This window comes from Anabrus simplex, chromosome 6 (assembly GCF_040414725.1).
Source record: "Anabrus simplex isolate iqAnaSimp1 chromosome 6, ASM4041472v1, whole genome shotgun sequence".
Classification (NCBI taxonomy): Eukaryota; Metazoa; Arthropoda; class Insecta; order Orthoptera; family Tettigoniidae; genus Anabrus; species Anabrus simplex.
The window spans coordinates 244,460,444-244,483,101 of record NC_090270.1 but is presented as its reverse complement, the minus strand read 5'-3'; the positions used below and the strand labels follow the sequence as shown (position 1 = coordinate 244,483,101).

General features: G+C 40.8%; 1 protein-coding gene across 1 annotated transcript in view; it reads right to left on the bottom strand.

Moving 5' to 3' along the window:
* Positions 1-22,658, bottom strand: part of LOC136876387 (uncharacterized) — a 94,034-nt gene that overhangs the window by 25,269 nt on the left and 46,107 nt on the right. Inside the window, exon 6 of the mRNA XM_067150290.2 lies at positions 18,060-18,139. Coding sequence (XP_067006391.2) covers positions 18,060-18,139 — 80 coding nt within the window. The remainder of the gene's footprint in view (positions 1-18,059; positions 18,140-22,658) is intronic.

Here is a 22,658-nt window from a genome sequence, read left to right as displayed (position 1 = left end):
CTCTTCTAGAGGACACTACTGAAGATCAACAATAGTGCACCCTAGTGCGGAGTCAAAGAACTATTTTGTTGGAGAAATTTTTATTTCAAAAGTTTGTTTCTTGTTAAATTTCTTTCTGTTATGGTTTAAGTTGGCTGTTTACCCCTCTTTTTCCCCTTGTTTTAGATTTATCCAATCCCGAATTTCTTTTAGTAATTTCTGACCAATCTGGTGTATTTTCCCCCAACTTGTATCTGTTGCGGGGTCCTATCCAATAAAAACATTGTGGGCGGGTGTTTTCTTTCCCCTAACGCCTAGAAACTTCCGCGAGAGTATTTAAACTGCTGATTTTTGGGTCTCTGGGCCACTTCTGTTCCATCTTTCAGTGTGTTAAGTACCTAGCAGGAGGCGGGAGGCGCCTCTTTCTTCGGCAGCGGTCAACAATAAGGTAATGGCCGATTAATAAATTCTTTCTTTTCTTGCTCAGCAGTTTAACTCTCGGGGCGGGTGCGAAGCGTTCCTCCATGTAACCTTTTCCTAAAATGTAACTAGTCTTTTCTTCTATTCTCTTGAAAAGCTACATACTGGGATAGAGAGTGCTAACCCTCTCGAGCTCCCACTCATAATGTTTTGAGGTGAACTTATTGTTTCTCAACCTATTCTTCCGTAATGTAATGTAAATTGCTATTAAGTCACCTCTGTAGTATGGGATTAGCCCTTGTAATAACGGCCTAGTGCCAAGGTAGGTTTTAAAATCAAAGTGTATTAGGAGTGCAAGTTCGCCTCCTCTCAAATTGTTTTAGAGGTCATTTAATTAACCTGCTTTTCATTTAATAGACCTCAGTAGATTGGGTATTTTACCCCTGGGTTTGTGTCCGTTGTGGACAACTTGAAGGTGGAGTTTGGTGTGGCCTGGGAGAGGCTTAAATTAAAGAGCGGGTGGCTCTTTTGGAAACGGAGTGTTGTGTGCCTCGAGGAGGCTTAACTGTGTAATTTGGAGCAAGTGCTCCAGGGTTTGATTGGGGTCTTCTGCCCCTTTGTTAAAATTTGTATATCGGAAAGTTGGGCTAGTTGCTCAAGAATTGTGAACTCTGGGCTCGAAGCCCAAACTCTGTAACCCCTGTAATTGTACATTTCAAATTGTGTTTTGGCTACTAAGTACCTGTTCTTTGTTATTACTTAATATTGAAAAGAAAATATAACCTCGTTAAATTTTACATTAACTTTGATTCCGTAGTTTGAAAACCCATTCACGCCCGCACCTTCTTACACCTCTACCTACCGCTAAAACACGGTAACAAGTGGCAGCAGAGCGTGGTTGAATGGGTCTCAATTTAGCCCCTTTTGACGGCTAAACATTGTTTGTTCCGAACTCTAACTATTTTCCCAGTTGCTGGAATTTTTTGAGTTTTTCAAAATTGTTCTGTCACCATGCCCGGCCCTCGCGATGTTCTCCTTCTTAACTATTTGCGCAAGGAGGAGTTGATCTATGAATTAACTATCAGAAATGTGCAATCTGGAGGCACGGTTGCAATAGACACTAACAAGCTTAGAGAGTCTCTTGATTTGCCCATTTCCATCCCCAATTTGGGAGAGAAAGAAATTGACGACTCTCTTTCCACGATCACGGAGAATATTACTGGGCTAGCTTCTGTAGTTAGTTTTTTTGATGAAAATGATCCGTCTCCTAATCAAATTAAGCGTGTGCAAGGCAGGCTATATCATTTTTCGAATAGGGTTAACGATCTGTTGTCTCTGAAACTGAATGACGTTCAGAGGAAGGAAGCTAGTACGCTCCTGGAAAATATTTCTGAATTATCTAGTAAGGTCACTCAATTGTTAACTGGGGAAGTTCCTCCCAAATCTGATCAACCCACCATAGTGAATGCAGGTAGTGAGGAAGCGCCTCCCAAGGGAGAAGTTAATAGGATAACCGTTGCTGCTCAAACTATCCCTGCCCCATTGGACAACGAATCTGAACGTCGTGCATCATTGAGTAACATCCGTTCTGAATTGACTTCCTTGCCATTGAAACCTTTACCTACTATGTCACCCGGATTTAGTAGCTTGCCTCATCCATTGGCAATGTTGCTCAGAGGTATATCCAAGTTTTCTGTTAATACCACCAGTGACGTAATTTCATTTTTAAGATTTCTAGTGGAATTTCAGGATCATGCCCTTGTTTTTTCTCTGTCTCCATGTCAAATCTTGCAAATTATCTATCCGTATGCTATTGGTATTCTCTCCGACAAAATAGTAAGAGCCATAGCTGAACAGTCATCCATCGAAGATTTTCATGCACATCTACTTGCTAATTTTATTCCTGCCCGCGCAAGGTCATCTCTGATTCAGAAATACTATTATCGAGTACAGAGGTTGGATGAAAACTTGGCTGATTTCATACAAGACATTAAGTTTTATACCAGGGTGTTTGCTCTTCACTTCCCTGAGGACCAAATTGTACAAGCTATTGTGGAAGGCATTTCACCATCTTATAGGTCATACTTGTGTTTTGCGGCGTGCCCGCAAACTTTTTCTGAACTTGAAGCGTTGGCCGTCTCAGCGGAAGGAGTTAGATACGCCGATTCTTTGCGTGTAGCGAAAGAACCCCCGCCTTCCTTTAGTAACACTCGGCCTCCACCTCGCCGACCAGTCACACCCCGCAAATGTTATGCTTGCGGGTCGCCTGACCATCTTCGCAATAAATGTCCATTGGTCAAAAGTAGTAGGGCAAATAATGGAGCTGGTTCAGCACAAGGCTGTTTTAAATGTGGGGCCTTCTCACATATCGCCAAGAATTGTCCGAACTCAAATAGCACCCCCTCCTGCTCAACTTCTGGTGCAAATTCCACCTATGCCAATAATAAAAAGTGACTAGTGGCTTCGGTTGAGTCGACTAATCCATCTTCCCGAGACTCAGCCCCTAGTAAACAGATTGTAAATGCAGAGAACGATCAGCCTTCAAATTCATCTTTTGAATGCCCTAAAGAATGTCTTAGGATTGCGGCGGATACCCCCGCACCTGTTCCTTTTCTTAAGATTGAGTTAAATAACGAGCCTATAACAGCTCTCTTAGATTCAGGTAGTGTTTGTTCGATTATTGCGGCTGAATGGTATTCTAAATTGAAATCGGTTTGTAAACTTCCTGACTATGTCTCTTCTCCTGTTCAATACGTTTCGGCTAATTCATCTCCATTAGAAATTCTAGGTTCCTTACTGGTCAAAATTCGTGTTTTTAAGTTTACATGGAAAATTAAATTGTTTGTGGCCAAGCAATTGTCTTGCCCCATTATATTGGGAGCTGACTTTATCTCTCACACTGGTCTTGTGCTCGATCTCAAGTCTAGGTCGTGCACATTCAAATTTGCTTCTAGTTGTAAAATACCACTATTAAAGTGTTATTCTGTGTCATGTTCTTCTATTTCGCCTACCCAGGATGAGATGTTGTTAGACCTTAGACATCTACCTGAGGAGCAGGCTGATAGTATTCGCAAACTGTGTCAGTCGTTTCCCGAGGTGTTCTCTGATACTCTTGGTGTTACTGACCTTATTGAATACAAAATTGAGGTTACGGATTCGATTCCTGTCCGTTTTCCACCGTATAGGCTATCTCCACCTAAAATGAAGGCTCTGAAGGAAATCATCGATCAGATGTTGAAGGACGGTATTATTAGGCCCTCTAAGTCAGCGTATTCTTCGCCTATTTTTCTAGTACCGAAACCCCAAGGAGGCTTCAGGCCTGTCATTGATTACAGGGCTCTCAATCGGAAGGTGGTGTTACAATCTGTGCCCCTTCCCGACCTTCATTCTTGTTTTTCATGGTTTCGTAAGGCCAAGTTCTTCACCATCTTGGACTTAAATCAGGCCTATAATCAAATTCCCCTTGCCGAAGAGTCTAAACACCTTACAGCGTTCGCCACGGACTGGAATTTATATGAATACAACCGCGTGCCTTTCGGGCTCCCCACGGGAGCAGCTGTGCTCACTAGGCTGCTAGATAGGGTCTTCTCCGACATCAAATTCGAGTACTTATATCACTACTTAGATGATGTCGTAGTATTTTCAGAGACTTTTGAAGAACATCTAGATCATCTGCGAGAAGTTCTTGATCGCCTTCGTAAGGCTGGGTTAACTGTTAAGTTGTCCAAGGTTGCCTTTGCTAAGCCCTCTATGTCATTCCTAGGGCATATTGTGTCACCCGATGGTGTAGCAGTCGATCATTCTAGAACACAGGCCATCCGTGATTTTAAACCTCCCAAGGACATTAAAGGTATCGCCAGGTTCATTGGTATGGTGAATTTCTTCAGAAAGTTCATTCCTAACTTTGCTAATAGAGCGGCGCCCTTAAACCTTCTTCGTAGGAAAGGCATCAAATTCGAGTGGGGACCTTCTCAACAAGCCGCTTTTGAAGATCTGAAATTAGCTCTCTGTAATGCCCCTGTCCTTGCTATGCCTGATTTCTCGAAGAAATTCATTGTCCAAACCGACGCATCGTCGTCAGCAGTAGCGGCAGTCCTTCTTCAAGAGACTGAACTAGGGAGGCGACCCATCGCCTATGCGTCTAGGACATTGTCGGCTCAAGAAGCCAAGTATTCCATCTATGAGCTCGAAGGTTTGGCAGTCTTATTTGCCTTAGAAAAGTTCCGTCTCTATCTGGAACATGTCAAATTCGACCTGGAGACAGATAATCAAGCCTTAAGCTGGGTCTTAGGTAGGCCGCGTCGTACTGGTCGTATAGCCCGCTGGGCTATTCGTATTTCCGCCTTCCAGTTTGATGTTAGACATATCAGAGGTACCGAAAATGTTGTTGCTGATGGACTCAGCCGTATGTTTCATAACGACGTCGAGACCCACGAACCGGTCGACAGTTCATCACCTTCCGAGTCCATGCTATCTGAGGTTAATGCCATCCTAACAGATGCTCCCATGCTTTTTAGGGATATTGAGAAATACCAACGTGAAGATCCGACGCTGGCTCCGATAATGGAAACCCTTTCTTCTGGGGAACATGTTGTCCCTTATGTTCTGAGGAATGGTGTTTTATGTTGCCCTTCGAGGCATGATAAGATGATGAAAGTTGTTGTTCCAGCAGTTCTTGTACCAATGATCTTCAAGTATTATCATGAGACCCCATTAGGAGGGCATCTGGGTATCTTTAAAACTCGTGAAAAGATTCGTGAAATGTTCATATGGAAAGGTATGGACGGTGAAATTCGGGAACTTGTAAAAGCTTGTAAATCTTGTTTGATCAGTAAACCCACCATGTCCACTAAAGTAGGCCTTTTGTCTTCTCATCAAGCGTCGCGCCCCATGGAACGCCTGTATATTGATTATGTAGGACCCTTCCCCCAGTCGAAGGGAAATGCCAACAAATTCATCTTTGTATGTGTAGATGGTTTTACCAGATTTTCTTGGTTATTTCCGACTAAGCTGGCTACCGCTCAGTCCACCATTACCTGTCTAAATTCTATTTTTGCTTCTTTTGGTCCGTGCCAATATATTGTATCTGATAATGCTAAGGCGTTCACATCAAATCTTTTTCGTAAATTCTGTTTTGACTTGTCCATCTCTCATGTAACCACTTCTGCTTATTACCCTCAACCATCTCTGGCTGAACGGGTTAACCGTAATCTCAGGTCCGCACTTATTGCCTATCATCATGAAGATCATTCTAGGTGGGACACGTCCCTGCATTGGTTAGCTTTTGCTTTGAATTCGGCGGTTCATGAATCACACAAGTTTACTCCAGCTTCCTTGATGTTTAAGTTTGTTCCCAACACGCCGCTCTCTAACCTCTGGTCTCTGAGTGACATTCTGCCCGAGACAATAGATCCGGATAATATTAAAGATCTTTGGAAGAAGGCTAAAGCCAATCTTAAGGTATCTCATGAAAAGGTTAGGGAAAGGTACGATCGTGGACGGAGACCCACCCCTTTAAAGGTAGGTGACCAAGTAATGGTCAAAAATTTTGTTCCCGCGGGCAAGCTTGCCCCCAGATTTCAGGGGCCTTGTATCATTCTCGATTTTCTTACGCCGGTTACCTTATTGTTAAGTAATCCAGCCACCGAGAGGATATTTAGAGTTCACCTGTCCCAGGTGAAGCCGGTGTAATTTCTGTGTTAACTTGCTTTATATTATTTTGAAAGGATATGAAGGTTATATTTTTTTTTGAGTTTCATTTTTAAGGCATTCTGCACTACCTATAATATTTTGTTTCAGATGTAAGCATTTTTGTAAAACCTGTCCCGACCCGTTAAACTGCCATTCTGTCCTTTCCACGGCCATTACCACGCTCCCGTCTCCTGCTCCACTACACTCAGTGGCCGGCTTAGATGAAATGCCATGGATATCTGCACGCCGCTGGCCCCTCAATCTCTTTACATGCCTGTGCCCTTAAAAGAAACATGATGGTCCAACACAATTCTGCCGCCTAGCTTTAATGTTTCAGTGCCCCCGCAGCCGCGCGGCGCCGTGCAGTAACTGGGGAGGGGGATGGGCCCCCTCCTCTCCAGCGAGGACGACATGTGCACGGCGAGCCGGAGCTCTCCTCCCGGCCAAGGCTGATGTGCGGCGCACGACCTGCTACTTGCCCGCAGCCTGTATATGTTCACCGCGGGCGCGGCGTGCTTCAACACCTCTGCTCCCCTCATAGTGCGGGCGAGCGGTATCTCAGGGTACTTAAGGGGTCCGAGCGGCCTCCTTTTGGACGCAAGCTGCAACGGCCGGTCCGGCCATCCAACTTCATCAACATCAACTACATGGACAGTTACTATAAGAGATAACTACACTTGGGAATTCAACAGCAATATTTGGTGGACATTGCAAATTTTTCCTTCACTTTTAAGTATTAAAAGCTTATCTTCAGAAATTCAACTTCTATAAACATAAAGACTTTACTTCACCTGCAACAACAAAATTTTGGAACCGACTTAAGAAATTTCTCAAATACTTCTGCAAGTTATCTTAATCTCAACATCAAAACTTGGAACTTATTTTCAAACAAAAGTTTATGTTCTTCTGTGTTACCCCTTGGAGAAACTTTTGGGGGGGGAGGTCTGTACCGGGCGGTACACCTCTACACCGTTTATTTAAAAGTTGCGCCAGTTGAAACTCCTCTTCTGGAGGAAGGTTGAACTTTATCTACTCTATTAATTCTCTACTTTCTCAGAAGATGTCACCACGTGGAAAATTTTGAGTTTTTGAACTGTGTCACTTTTGATGTGTTTTTGTTTCGCTTGAAGTAAGAAGTGTGAACTTTCTCTTCTAGAGGACACTACTGAAGATCAACAATAGTGCACCCTAGTGCGGAGTCAAAGAACTATTTTGTTGGAGAAATTTTTATTTCAAAAGTTTGTTTCTTGTTAAATTTCTTTCTGTTATGGTTTAAGTTGGCTGTTTACCCCTCTTTTTCCCCTTGTTTTAGATTTATCCAATCCCGAATTTCTTTTAGTAATTTCTGACCAATCTGGTGTATTTCCCCCCAACTTGTATCTGTTGCGGGGTCCTATCCAATAAAAACATTGTGGGCGGGTGTTTTCTTTCCCCTAACGCCTAGAAACTTCCGCGAGAGTATTTAAACTGCTGATTTTTGGGTCTCTGGGCCACTTCTGTTCCATCTTTCAGTGTGTTAAGTACCTAGCAGGAGGCGGGAGGCGCCTCTTTCTTCGGCAGCGGTCAACAATAAGGTAATGGCCGATTAATAAATTCTTTCTTTTCTTGCTCAGCAGTTTAACTCTCGGGGCGGGTGCGAAGCGTTCCTCCATGTAACCTTTTCCTAAAATGTAACTAGTCTTTTCTTCTATTCTCTTGAAAAGCTACATACTGGGATAGAGAGTGCTAACCCTCTCGAGCTCCCACTCATAATGTTTTGAGGTGAACTTATTGTTTCTCAACCTATTCTTCCGTAATGTAATGTAAATTGCTATTAAGTCACCTCTGTAGTATGGGATTAGCCCTTGTAATAACGGCCTAGTGCCAAGGTAGGTTTTAAAATCAAAGTGTATTAGGAGTGCAAGTTTGCCTCCTCTCAAATTGTTTTAGAGGTCATTTAATTAACCTGCTTTTCATTTAATAGACCTCAGTAGATTGGGTATTTTACCCCTGGGTTTGTGTCCGTTGTGGACAACTTGAAGGTGGAGTTTGGTGTGGCCTGGGAGAGGCTTAAATTAAAGAGCGGGTGGCTCTTTTGGAAACGGAGTGTTGTGTGCCTCGAGGAGGCTTAACTGTGTAATTTGGAGCAAGTGCTCCAGGGTTTGATTGGGGTCTTCTGCCCCTTTGTTAAAATTTGTATATCGGAAAGTTGGGCTAGTTGCTCAAGAATTGTGAACTCTGGGCTCGAAGCCCAAACTCTGTAACCCCTGTAATTGTACATTTCAAATTGTGTTTTGGCTACTAAGTACCTGTTCTTTGTTATTACTTAATATTGAAAAGAAAATATAACCTCGTTAAATTTTACATTAACTTTGATTCCGTAGTTTGAAAACCCATTCACGCCCGCACCTTCTTACACCTCTACCTACCGCTAAAACACGGTAACAAGTGGCAGCAGAGCGTGGTTGAATGGGTCTCAATTTAGCCCCTTTTGACGGCTAAACATTGTTTGTTCCGAACTCTAACTATTTTCCCAGTTGCTGGAATTTTTTGAGTTTTTCAAAATTGTTCTGTCACCATGCCCGGCCCTCGCGATGTTCTCCTTCTTAACTATTTGCGCAAGGAGGAGTTGATCTATGAATTAACTATCAGAAATGTGCAATCTGGAGGCACGGTTGCAATAGACACTAACAAGCTTAGAGAGTCTCTTGATTTGCCCATTTCCATCCCCAATTTGGGAGAGAAAGAAATTGACGACTCTCTTTCCACGATCACGGAGAATATTACTGGGCTAGCTTCTGTAGTTAGTTTTTTTGATGAAAATGATCCGTCTCCTAATCAAATTAAGCGTGTGCAAGGCAGGCTATATCATTTTTCGAATAGGGTTAACGATCTGTTGTCTCTGAAACTGAATGACGTTCAGAGGAAGGAAGCTAGTACGCTCCTGGAAAATATTTCTGAATTATCTAGTAAGGTCACTCAATTGTTAACTGGGGAAGTTCCTCCCAAATCTGATCAACCCACCATAGTGAATGCAGGTAGTGAGGAAGCGCCTCCCAAGGGAGAAGTTAATAGGATAACCGTTGCTGCTCAAACTATCCCTGCCCCATTGGACAACGAATCTGAACGTCGTGCATCATTGAGTAACATCCGTTCTGAATTGACTTCCTTGCCATTGAAACCTTTACCTACTATGTCACCCGGATTTAGTAGCTTGCCTCATCCATTGGCAATGTTGCTCAGAGGTATATCCAAGTTTTCTGTTAATACCACCAGTGACGTAATTTCATTTTTAAGATTTCTAGTGGAATTTCAGGATCATGCCCTTGTTTTTTCTCTGTCTCCATGTCAAATCTTGCAAATTATCTATCCGTATGCTATTGGTATTCTCTCCGACAAAATAGTAAGAGCCATAGCTGAACAGTCATCCATCGAAGATTTTCATGCACATCTACTTGCTAATTTTATTCCTGCCCGCGCAAGGTCATCTCTGATTCAGAAATACTATTATCGAGTACAGAGGTTGGATGAAAACTTGGCTGATTTCATACAAGACATTAAGTTTTATACCAGGGTGTTTGCTCTTCACTTCCCTGAGGACCAAATTGTACAAGCTATTGTGGAAGGCATTTCACCATCTTATAGGTCATACTTGTGTTTTGCGGCGTGCCCGCAAACTTTTTCTGAACTTGAAGCGTTGGCCGTCTCAGCGGAAGGAGTTAGATACGCCGATTCTTTGCGTGTAGCGAAAGAACCCCCGCCTTCCTTTAGTAACACTCGGCCTCCACCTCGCCGACCAGTCACACCCCGCAAATGTTATGCTTGCGGGTCGCCTGACCATCTTCGCAATAAATGTCCATTGGTCAAAAGTAGTAGGGCAAATAATGGAGCTGGTTCAGCACAAGGCTGTTTTAAATGTGGGGCCTTCTCACATATCGCCAAGAATTGTCCGAACTCAAATAGCACCCCCTCCTGCTCAACTTCTGGTGCAAATTCCACCTATGCCAATAATAAAAAGTGACTAGTGGCTTCGGTTGAGTCGACTAATCCATCTTCCCGAGACTCAGCCCCTAGTAAACAGATTGTAAATGCAGAGAACGATCAGCCTTCAAATTCATCTTTTGAATGCCCTAAAGAATGTCTTAGGATTGCGGCGGATACCCCCGCACCTGTTCCTTTTCTTAAGATTGAGTTAAATAACGAGCCTATAACAGCTCTCTTAGATTCAGGTAGTGTTTGTTCGATTATTGCGGCTGAATGGTATTCTAAATTGAAATCGGTTTGTAAACTTCCTGACTATGTCTCTTCTCCTGTTCAATACGTTTCGGCTAATTCATCTCCATTAGAAATTCTAGGTTCCTTACTGGTCAAAATTCGTGTTTTTAAGTTTACATGGAAAATTAAATTGTTTGTGGCCAAGCAATTGTCTTGCCCCATTATATTGGGAGCTGACTTTATCTCTCACACTGGTCTTGTGCTCGATCTCAAGTCTAGGTCGTGCACATTCAAATTTGCTTCTAGTTGTAAAATACCACTATTAAAGTGTTATTCTGTGTCATGTTCTTCTATTTCGCCTACCCAGGATGAGATGTTGTTAGACCTTAGACATCTACCTGAGGAGCAGGCTGATAGTATTCGCAAACTGTGTCAGTCGTTTCCCGAGGTGTTCTCTGATACTCTTGGTGTTACTGACCTTATTGAATACAAAATTGAGGTTACGGATTCGATTCCTGTCCGTTTTCCACCGTATAGGCTATCTCCACCTAAAATGAAGGCTCTGAAGGAAATCATCGATCAGATGTTGAAGGACGGTATTATTAGGCCCTCTAAGTCAGCGTATTCTTCGCCTATTTTTCTAGTACCGAAACCCCAAGGAGGCTTCAGGCCTGTCATTGATTACAGGGCTCTCAATCGGAAGGTGGTGTTACAATCTGTGCCCCTTCCCGACCTTCATTCTTGTTTTTCATGGTTTCGTAAGGCCAAGTTCTTCACCATCTTGGACTTAAATCAGGCCTATAATCAAATTCCCCTTGCCGAAGAGTCTAAACACCTTACAGCGTTCGCCACGGACTGGAATTTATATGAATACAACCGCGTGCCTTTCGGGCTCCCCACGGGAGCAGCTGTGCTCACTAGGCTGCTAGATAGGGTCTTCTCCGACATCAAATTCGAGTACTTATATCACTACTTAGATGATGTCGTAGTATTTTCAGAGACTTTTGAAGAACATCTAGATCATCTGCGAGAAGTTCTTGATCGCCTTCGTAAGGCTGGGTTAACTGTTAAGTTGTCCAAGGTTGCCTTTGCTAAGCCCTCTATGTCATTCCTAGGGCATATTGTGTCACCCGATGGTGTAGCAGTCGATCATTCTAGAACACAGGCCATCCGTGATTTTAAACCTCCCAAGGACATTAAAGGTATCGCCAGGTTCATTGGTATGGTGAATTTCTTCAGAAAGTTCATTCCTAACTTTGCTAATAGAGCGGCGCCCTTAAACCTTCTTCGTAGGAAAGGCATCAAATTCGAGTGGGGACCTTCTCAACAAGCCGCTTTTGAAGATCTGAAATTAGCTCTCTGTAATGCCCCTGTCCTTGCTATGCCTGATTTCTCGAAGAAATTCATTGTCCAAACCGACGCATCGTCGTCAGCAGTAGCGGCAGTCCTTCTTCAAGAGACTGAACTAGGGAGGCGACCCATCGCCTATGCGTCTAGGACATTGTCGGCTCAAGAAGCCAAGTATTCCATCTATGAGCTCGAAGGTTTGGCAGTCTTATTTGCCTTAGAAAAGTTCCGTCTCTATCTGGAACATGTCAAATTCGACCTGGAGACAGATAATCAAGCCTTAAGCTGGGTCTTAGGTAGGCCGCGTCGTACTGGTCGTATAGCCCGCTGGGCTATTCGTATTTCCGCCTTCCAGTTTGATGTTAGACATATCAGAGGTACCGAAAATGTTGTTGCTGATGGACTCAGCCGTATGTTTCATAACGACGTCGAGACCCACGAACCGGTCGACAGTTCATCACCTTCCGAGTCCATGCTATCTGAGGTTAATGCCATCCTAACAGATGCTCCCATGCTTTTTAGGGATATTGAGAAATACCAACGTGAAGATCCGACGCTGGCTCCGATAATGGAAACCCTTTCTTCTGGGGAACATGTTGTCCCTTATGTTCTGAGGAATGGTGTTTTATGTTGCCCTTCGAGGCATGATAAGATGATGAAAGTTGTTGTTCCAGCCGTTCTTGTACCAATGATCTTCAAGTATTATCATGAGACCCCATTAGGAGGGCATCTGGGTATCTTTAAAACTCGTGAAAAGATTCGTGAAATGTTCATATGGAAAGGTATGGACGGTGAAATTCGGGAACTTGTAAAAGCTTGTAAATCTTGTTTGATCAGTAAACCCACCATGTCCACTAAAGTAGGCCTTTTGTCTTCTCATCAAGCGTCGCGCCCCATGGAACGCCTGTATATTGATTATGTAGGACCCTTCCCCCAGTCGAAGGGAAATGCCAACAAATTCATCTTTGTATGTGTAGATGGTTTTACCAGATTTTCTTGGTTATTTCCGACTAAGCTGGCTACCGCTCAGTCCACCATTACCTGTCTAAATTCTATTTTTGCTTCTTTTGGTCCGTGCCAATATATTGTATCTGATAATGCTAAGGCGTTCACATCAAATCTTTTTCGTAAATTCTGTTTTGACTTGTCCATCTCTCATGTAACCACTTCTGCTTATTACCCTCAACCATCTCTGGCTGAACGGGTTAACCGTAATCTCAGGTCCGCACTTATTGCCTATCATCATGAAGATCATTCTAGGTGGGACACGTCCCTGCATTGGTTAGCTTTTGCTTTGAATTCGGCGGTTCATGAATCACACAAGTTTACTCCAGCTTCCTTGATGTTTAAGTTTGTTCCCAACACGCCGCTCTCTAACCTCTGGTCTCTGAGTGACATTCTGCCCGAGACAATAGATCCAGATAATATTAAAGATCTTTGGAAGAAGGCTAAAGCCAATCTTAAGGTATCTCATGAAAAGGTTAGGGAAAGGTACGATCGTGGACGGAGACCCACCCCTTTAAAGGTAGGTGACCAAGTAATGGTCAAAAATTTTGTTCCCGCGGGCAAGCTTGCCCCCAGATTTCAGGGGCCTTGTATCATTCTCGATTTTCTTACGCCGGTTACCTTATTGTTAAGTAATCCAGCCACCGAGAGGATATTTAGAGTTCACCTGTCCCAGGTGAAGCCGGTGTAATTTCTGTGTTAACTTGCTTTATATTATTTTGAAAGGATATGAAGGTTATATTTTTTTTTGAGTTTCATTTTTAAGGCATTCTGCACTACCTATAATATTTTGTTTCAGATGTAAGCATTTTTGTAAAACCTGTCCCGACCCGTTAAACTGCCATTCTGTCCTTTCCACGGCCATTACCACGCTCCCGTCTCCTGCTCCACTACACTCAGTGGCCGGCTTAGATGAAATGCCATGGATATCTGCACGCCGCTGGCCCCTCAATCTCTTTACATGCCTGTGCCCTTAAAAGAAACATGATGGTCCAACACAATTCTGCCGCCTAGCTTTAATGTTTCAGTGCCCCCGCAGCCGCGCGGCGCCGTGCAGTAACTGGGGAGGGGGATGGGCCCCCTCCTCTCCAGCGAGGACGACATGTGCACGGCGAGCCGGAGCTCTCCTCCCGGCCAAGGCTGATGTGCGGCGCACGACCTGCTACTTGCCCGCAGCCTGTATATGTTCACCGCGGGCGCGGCGTGCTTCAACACCTCTGCTCCCCTCATAGTGCGGGCGAGCGGTATCTCAGGGTACTTAAGGGGTCCGAGCGGCCTCCTTTTGGACGCAAGCTGCAACGGCCGGTCCGGCCATCCAACTTCATCAACATCAACTACATGGACAGTTACTATAAGAGATAACTACACTTGGGAATTCAACAGCAATATTTGGTGGACATTGCAAATTTTTCCTTCACTTTTAAGTATTAAAAGCTTATCTTCAGAAATTCAACTTCTATAAACATAAAGACTTTACTTCACCTGCAACAACAAAATTTTGGAACCGACTTAAGAAATTTCTCAAATACTTCTGCAAGTTATCTTAATCTCAACATCAAAACTTGGAACTTATTTTCAAACAAAAGTTTATGTTCTTCTGTGTTACCCCTTGGAGAAACTTTTGGGGGGGGAGGTCTGTACCGGGCGGTACACCTCTACACCGTTTATTTAAAAGTTGCGCCAGTTGAAACTCCTCTTCTGGAGGAAGGTTGAACTTTATCTACTCTATTAATTCTCTACTTTCTCAGAAGATGTCACCACGTGGAAAATTTTGAGTTTTTGAACTGTGTCACTTTTGATGTGTTTTTGTTTCGCTTGAAGTAAGAAGTGTGAACTTTCTCTTCTAGAGGACACTACTGAAGATCAACAATAGTGCACCCTAGTGCGGAGTCAAAGAACTATTTTGTTGGAGAAATTTTTATTTCAAAAGTTTGTTTCTTGTTAAATTTCTTTCTGTTATGGTTTAAGTTGGCTGTTTACCCCTCTTTTTCCCCTTGTTTTAGATTTATCCAATCCCGAATTTCTTTTAGTAATTTCTGACCAATCTGGTGTATTTTCCCCCAACTTGTATCTGTTGCGGGGTCCTATCCAATAAAAACATTGTGGGCGGGTGTTTTCTTTCCCCTAACGCCTAGAAACTTCCGCGAGAGTATTTAAACTGCTGATTTTTGGGTCTCTGGGCCACTTCTGTTCCATCTTTCAGTGTGTTAAGTACCTAGCAGGAGGCGGGAGGCGCCTCTTTCTTCGGCAGCGGTCAACAATAAGGTAATGGCCGATTAATAAATTCTTTCTTTTCTTGCTCAGCAGTTTAACTCTCGGGGCGGGTGCGAAGCGTTCCTCCATGTAACCTTTTCCTAAAATGTAACTAGTCTTTTCTTCTATTCTCTTGAAAAGCTACATACTGGGATAGAGAGTGCTAACCCTCTCGAGCTCCCACTCATAATGTTTTGAGGTGAACTTATTGTTTCTCAACCTATTCTTCCGTAATGTAATGTAAATTGCTATTAAGTCACCTCTGTAGTATGGGATTAGCCCTTGTAATAACGGCCTAGTGCCAAGGTAGGTTTTAAAATCAAAGTGTATTAGGAGTGCAAGTTCGCCTCCTCTCAAATTGTTTTAGAGGTCATTTAATTAACCTGCTTTTCATTTAATAGACCTCAGTAGATTGGGTATTTTACCCCTGGGTTTGTGTCCGTTGTGGACAACTTGAAGGTGGAGTTTGGTGTGGCCTGGGAGAGGCTTAAATTAAAGAGCGGGTGGCTCTTTTGGAAACGGAGTGTTGTGTGCCTCGAGGAGGCTTAACTGTGTAATTTGGAGCAAGTGCTCCAGGGTTTGATTGGGGTCTTCTGCCCCTTTGTTAAAATTTGTATATCGGAAAGTTGGGCTAGTTGCTCAAGAATTGTGAACTCTGGGCTCGAAGCCCAAACTCTGTAACCCCTGTAATTGTACATTTCAAATTGTGTTTTGGCTACTAAGTACCTGTTCTTTGTTATTACTTAATATTGAAAAGAAAATATAACCTCGTTAAATTTTACATTAACTTTGATTCCGTAGTTTGAAAACCCATTCACGCCCGCACCTTCTTACACCTCTACCTACCGCTAAAACACGGTAACAATAATAATAATAATAATAATAATAATAATATATGATACAAATTATGTAATTCAAGCTCCAATCGAACACCATGATAGTGTTTGTACATATTTACATCAATTGTACCGTCCTTTATATTTGTTAATGCTCAGCTATGATGAGAATTTTAATTTCTCGGTAATTGAGAATTGTTTGAAATAAGTGCCTTTTCGACAGTCTACGAAATGCAAGCTATATGTCACTCTTCACATGTTATTCAGACTGTAACTGTCTATTGTTGAGAGACACTGACCATCAATATTCTAACTGTTGCTGAATCCCTTTGTTTTAAACACATGTTTTGATTAAATTAAATAACCACCCATAATATAACAATTATATACGTGTGAGGGAAAAAGTGACACTATGAAAAAGCGAAGCACAGAGGTTACTCAAGAAAGCTTTATAAACGACTATTCTCCAACCCAACTGTTGGAACTGTTCTTTGACAACAAAGTACTTGAATATTCAGAGCGAAGTTCAGTTGTCTGTTGAAAAAGGTAATATATAATTTCCGTTAGACAAAACAGAACTTCGACTATTAATTGCAATATTGTTTCTTACAATGTGATGGCCAGGACAAGAATGTACTGGCAAACTGCTGAAGATGTACATCATGTAGAGGTAAGTACAGTAATGTCATGCAATTGGTTTCAAGAAATTCTCAAATATTTACTGTACATTTTTGTTACAACATGAAGTTAGACTGCAATGACTGTTTCAGAAAAATATGTTCCATTTGGACTATGCTAACTGAACACTGGCTATAGTATTATCGTGGTGATAAGCATCTTTCTGTGGATGAGTCATGGTCTGCCAGTCATAAAGATAGGGTGCCAAGCAACACTTTCATGGCAAACTAATATGTTTTGAATGTTTTAAAAGATATATTTTGTCATTTTTGTTGTGCTAATTCAACACCTGTGTGGCTAATAGTTACTAAATTCTCAAGTATTACACTCATATGAACTTAATATGCAAAGAAATGCACCTTCATTGAGCACCTCCTTTATCCTACCCATCCACGCTCACTGTTGACATATGTCGACAAGGAAAATCTCCAGAATAGTAAAATCATGATAGCTCATTCATTTAGGTTACCAACAACTTGCCTAACGAAATCTATTGGAATATTCCACATAAAAATAATTTGGGTAGATATGGGTTTATAGAATCTGAGGATGTTCTTGTAGAACATGACATTCTGTTATTAAGGTGTTCTTTTAAAAGTATATTACAGAATTCCAAATGTTATATTCCATGGTGGTAATGGTGGTGGTGACTGTTTTAAGAGGAAACAGAAATGGGTAACCATCCTCTATATAACACTAATAAGAGAGAAAAAATGGAAGAAATTTGACATTTTGATAAATGAAAGTATCGGCCAAAGAAATAGAAAGGTCACAAGGGTGCAAAAATGAAAGACTCCCTAGGCGCCTGGAATGCTCTAATACCTTCAGGATCAGAAAACAACAAGAGTTAACTAAGGGTGGTCGGATAGGATAAATGAAATTGAGAAGCCTGGCACAAGTGGAAGCAATGCCAGGACTCATCTACGGGCCTCATGGTCGCCCTTCTACACACCCAAAGTTCAGAGCCCCTTGGGCCCCTTTCAGTCGCTTCTTACGACAGTCAGGGGCTACCATGGGTATTATTCTACTGGCCACACTCACAGGGAGAATATATTTTTTGCTAGACTGTAAAATTAAACAGTTATATTAACCAAGTCAACACTGAGAAGGAATTGTTTTTTTAAGATAATAATATTACAGCATATATAAGACTCGCAGAAACAAACATCTTATTCTCTAAACCAGGGGGAATTTTTTTATTTTTCTGCTCTTATATAAAACCATTTCTTTTCAGTTTCAACTGAGTCAATTTATAACTGTCAGGTTCTTCTGTCTGTCAGAACTAATTAATGGATAGATAAAAATTAGAAACTAACTGAAAAAGAAAACATATGATACCAGAATTACATCTGAAAAATAACAACATAAGAATAGAATGAAATATTCCATTCTATTTTTATGTTAATTAGTTAATTTGTTTTGTTTTTAAGTACAACTCTCTTATCACATGTTTTCTTTGCAGGTAGTTTTAAAATTTAATTTTTAATAAATTAGTTTCAACAAATTGATGAACCTAACCATCATATTTAAAAAAAATTAAAAACCCCCAGTGGGAATTGGGTTCTGGCTTATTTGGACATCAGAAGGAAAAGATTTAAAATGTTGGTTTATTAGGTACTGTACACTGGCATGTAGTTTGTAACTGATATAACTTACTAGCTTTCAGCTCCTCCAGGTTCTTCAGCAGGAGTGTTCGGAAACTCATCAGTAGTTTCATCATTTTTTACTCTGACTTCCTGGTAGAGAACAAAGATTTCTTATAGTAGACTGTTACACAAATTAAGAAGATTTTGCTATATATTTTCCAACTATCTGAACAATAACAAAGTATTCTTAATTTACAATGCAAAATAACCCCACATTACAGCAATGGTGCTACGCTCATCAAATGCCATAGGGGTTACCAGAATTAAAGACAAAGAGAGTAAACTAGCAAAATATGAAAACATGTACCAAACATAGAAATAAACTTACCCAGAAATAAGGAGACATTTAGATAAAAGATCTGAACACCCACTTCATAAAGGAAGGAACAGGATACCCAGGATAGTGCAGAACAAAATTACTAAATAAAAACACCTGTACCTTTTTAAATTGAAACTGCAATTAATCTTGGGAACAGTATATAAGAGGTAAATTTACTTAGTGACAAAATAAGAATAACTTTTGTAAATAAAAGGAAATTTGTGTTACAAAATAAAATTAGGTATGTTAAAATAGATTAGAAGATTTGTGACAATTTAAATTGGTCCACCAACTAACTTAATTTAGCTAAATAAGTTTTGTATTCATGATATTATGTGATATTATAACGAGAAGTCTAAGTGAAATTTTGGGTGAATCAACATAAGGATTTATAGTAATTACCAGAAGAGGAATAAACACACAAGGAAGAACACAGCATTAAAGATAGGTTAAATGAATCAGTACAATTAAATAAGAGAGTAAGGGCCATCTGAAGATGAAACATCAATTCACCATACCAGACTCCAAAAAATTAATCACAGACCAAATTAAACAAGTAAACAGATCAGTAAACAGGCTAAATCAAAATCACATGAACAATGAAATAATTTGGAAACTACATATACCAAACTCAGCGATCCAAACATCTATACATTATCAACAACAACCAATCCCCCCACCAAAAAACAAATTAGCGTTTCCATGCAAGAGAAAAAAAAGAGATCAAAGTCAGGTAACAATAAAATAATTATGCCATCAAGGAAAATGGAGGGAGGGAAACACAACAATGCAATATCATGAAAAGAAATTAAACACTTGAAACACTCCACTAGAAATACGATAAATTCCCATGTAATTACAAGTTTTAAAGAAAATAACACCCTTTTGAAAGTTACAGTTCAAATATAATTTTCCAATTTTCACACAGAATGGCAATGTTTTAATATTTAAGATGTCCCAAAGATTAAAGACTAAGAGTTATAAATTTCTCAATCACAAATATATAATAATACTAATAATTAATAAGAAACCATAATTTAAGAAAAATGAAAAACTTAAAACATCCTAGAGAAATTAAAATGTATCAAATGAAATAATAATAATAATAATAATAATAATAATAATAATAATAATAATTATAATATTAATAATAATAATAACTTTTAAACTTAAGAAGAAAAAATAGCAAATGGTGATTTACACAGCGCACGAGGTCAACACGAGGCAAATTACGCAATCAAAATATAAATAAAACAATCAACAAAACCAGAATGGGAAGAAGGAAAAGATAAAAACCCAAAAGAATGAAGGCGAGGGATACCAAATCCTAAAGAATTACACGAGCAAAATAATTGTAAAACCCAAGCACAAAATAAAATAATACAAGAAATCACTAATAAACAACCAACATGATAAGAGAGAAAGGTAAACATTTTGATAAGAGGAATAAATTTCAAATTAAAAGATGCAACAGTTTACAAGTAATTTAAATATCAACAAAATAAAAATCTCTCTCCACACACACCCGATAAATAAATTAAATGACTCGTAATATGATAAAATTACATGACCAAAATTATTAAATTCACAGTACTTACAAGAGTGGCGAAGTATTCCATAGTAACTTACCCAAGTAGACACATGCACTGAGAAAATCATCCTTTCTAACTAAACAAGAAATTAACTAAACTACATAACTAAAAAATACAACTTGAATGTTATATATTTCTAAGAAGCACTATCCCTTATAGGTATATTAGTGTAGTTTCTAACCGACCCCTGTCGGTTTGAGCTTCATCCTTACAGTCAAGGGCAGGGACATGGCTTGATGCCTCTGCACTCAGCTAAGTCCAATGGCAGACAGATACCACTTCAAGTAAGCAACTGCACGAACATTTGAACCGGGCAAAATACGCACTCTGACGGAAGAGTTTGCATAGAGACGAGTAAGCTTATTCATTGCCAGATGGCATTAGAGTCCACAACAAGTCACACGCGGCAGATACGAGCCACTATTGAATGAGTCGTTCACAATGAACACATGAGGAAATAATTCCTGGCATAGAGTAAATCTTTAAGCGAGTGGGAAGAAATGGAGTCAATGTGCAAATACATTTTGAAACACGATAACTGTAGATGTGCCATCCAGACACATAGATTGAACACAGTAGTTTATCAGTAGAAGGTTTAAGTTAAAATAATTATGTTCGTAGTTACGTTACAATAATAATAATAATAATAATAATAATAATAATAATATGGCTTTGGTTACTATCATGTACAGATATTTTAATTCGACACCATTTCAGCTGCCTGCACATCAGATAGCAGAGTAAACTGGACTGTACTGAGCAATCTGTGGCTGAGTTTTAATTCATTTTATTGGGTAAATACCAAATGTCACCAGAAATCTTTTACATGACAACACTCTACAACATGGAGTTATAACGGACTCACTGGTGACTTCAAACTTCTGGGATCTCCACCTGCATCTACTGAGGAAATGATATCATGTACCGGGCGAGTTAACCATGCGGTTAGGGGCGCGCAGCTGTGAGCTCACATCTGAGAGATAGTAGGTTCGAATCCTACTGTCGGCAGCCCTGAAAATGGTTTTCCGTTGTTCCCCATTTTCACACCAGCTGTACCTTAATTAAGGCCACAGCCTCTTCCTTCCCATTCCTCGGCCTTTCCTGTCCCATCATCGCCATAAGAGCTATCTGTGTCAGTGTGACGTAAAGCAAAGAAGCAAAAAAAATTATGTTCACCTCACAGTGTGTACTCTACTTTGAACTACAGTGTATACTATACGTCCCACAAGTATGCCTTACGGCATGATTAAAATCACTTTTTGCCTCTCGAACAATCTGGATGTACATCTCATGTGTTCTACATCCCCTGCTCACCTGAAACTTCACACGAATTTACCGATGATGCAATCAGTGTTGATTGGTTTCCAATGCATCACATCTTCTACTTCCACTGCATTGACATGCTCTATAACTTGAGGTTTGCATCATCATCACCATCATCATCATCATCATCATCATTATCATCATTTCCCTTTATCCAGCTGTAGCCGGGTAGGGGCAAATATGGTTCCTCTCCATTTTCTTCAGTCTTTCCACCACTCCTCCTCCAACACTGTGTCCCAGTCCAGGTTTCTTCCTATAATACTGCGTTGGATTGTGTCCATCCATCTCAATTGTGGTCGTCCACGGCCTCTCCTTCCTTGCATTTGTATTTCCGTCGCCTTTTTTGGCATTCTTTCATCACTCATTCGCTTTACGTGCCCAAACCATCTTAGCCGGCTCTGAATTCTATCATTCATTTTTTCCACTCCAATTTCTTCCCGGATTTTCTCATTTCTTATTTTGTCTCTTCTACTCTTCTGTATCATACTCCTCAAGAACTTCATTTCGGCTGCCTGTATTCGACTCTCATCCTTCTTTGTCATTGTCCCAAGTTTCTGCCCCGTAAGTAGTTATGGGTACGTAATACATCTTGTACATAGTTTCCTTTCCTTCCATTGGCACATCTTTGTCCCATAACATGTTTCTTACACTATGATAGGAACAGCTTCCAGCTTGAATCCTCTTACTAATTTCAGCATCCAGTCGGCCATTCTCCATTAATTCACTCCCCAGGTATTTAAATGTTTCCACTACTTCCAGGGGCTTGTCTGCAAGTCTAATTTGACCTTTCCCTTCTTTCTCCCCTCTAGTCATAACAAGGGTTTTACTCTTCTCTACACTTATTTTCAACCCACATTCTTCTATTTTCCCATTCACCACATCCAACTGTTCTTGAACCTTCCTGTCGTCTTCTCCCCAAATCACAATATCATCTGCAAATAACAGCATGTTCATTTCTCTTCCTCCATATTCTGCTTTTGCTGTTCTTATGATGTCATCCATTACTATGGTAAACAGGATTGGTGATAGAACACTTTCCTGCCTCAGCCCACTAGTTATTTTGAACCAACTTGTCCTGCCAACTTGTGTTTGCACGCAACTATAACATTCCTTGTACATTGCCATGTTCATTGTTATTAATCCCTGTCCAATTCCTTTTTGCACCAGACTGTCCCAAACTTTAGTCCTGGGGACACTGTCATATGCCTTTTCAATGTCGATGAATGTCATCACCATATCATTCCCGTACTCCCATTGCTTTTCCATTAGCTGTCTCATAATGGAAATGGGCTCTATTGTTGACCTTCCACTTCTGAAACCAATCTGATTTCCCAGTATCTCATTCTCAACCTTCCACCTTGTCCTACTTTCCAGT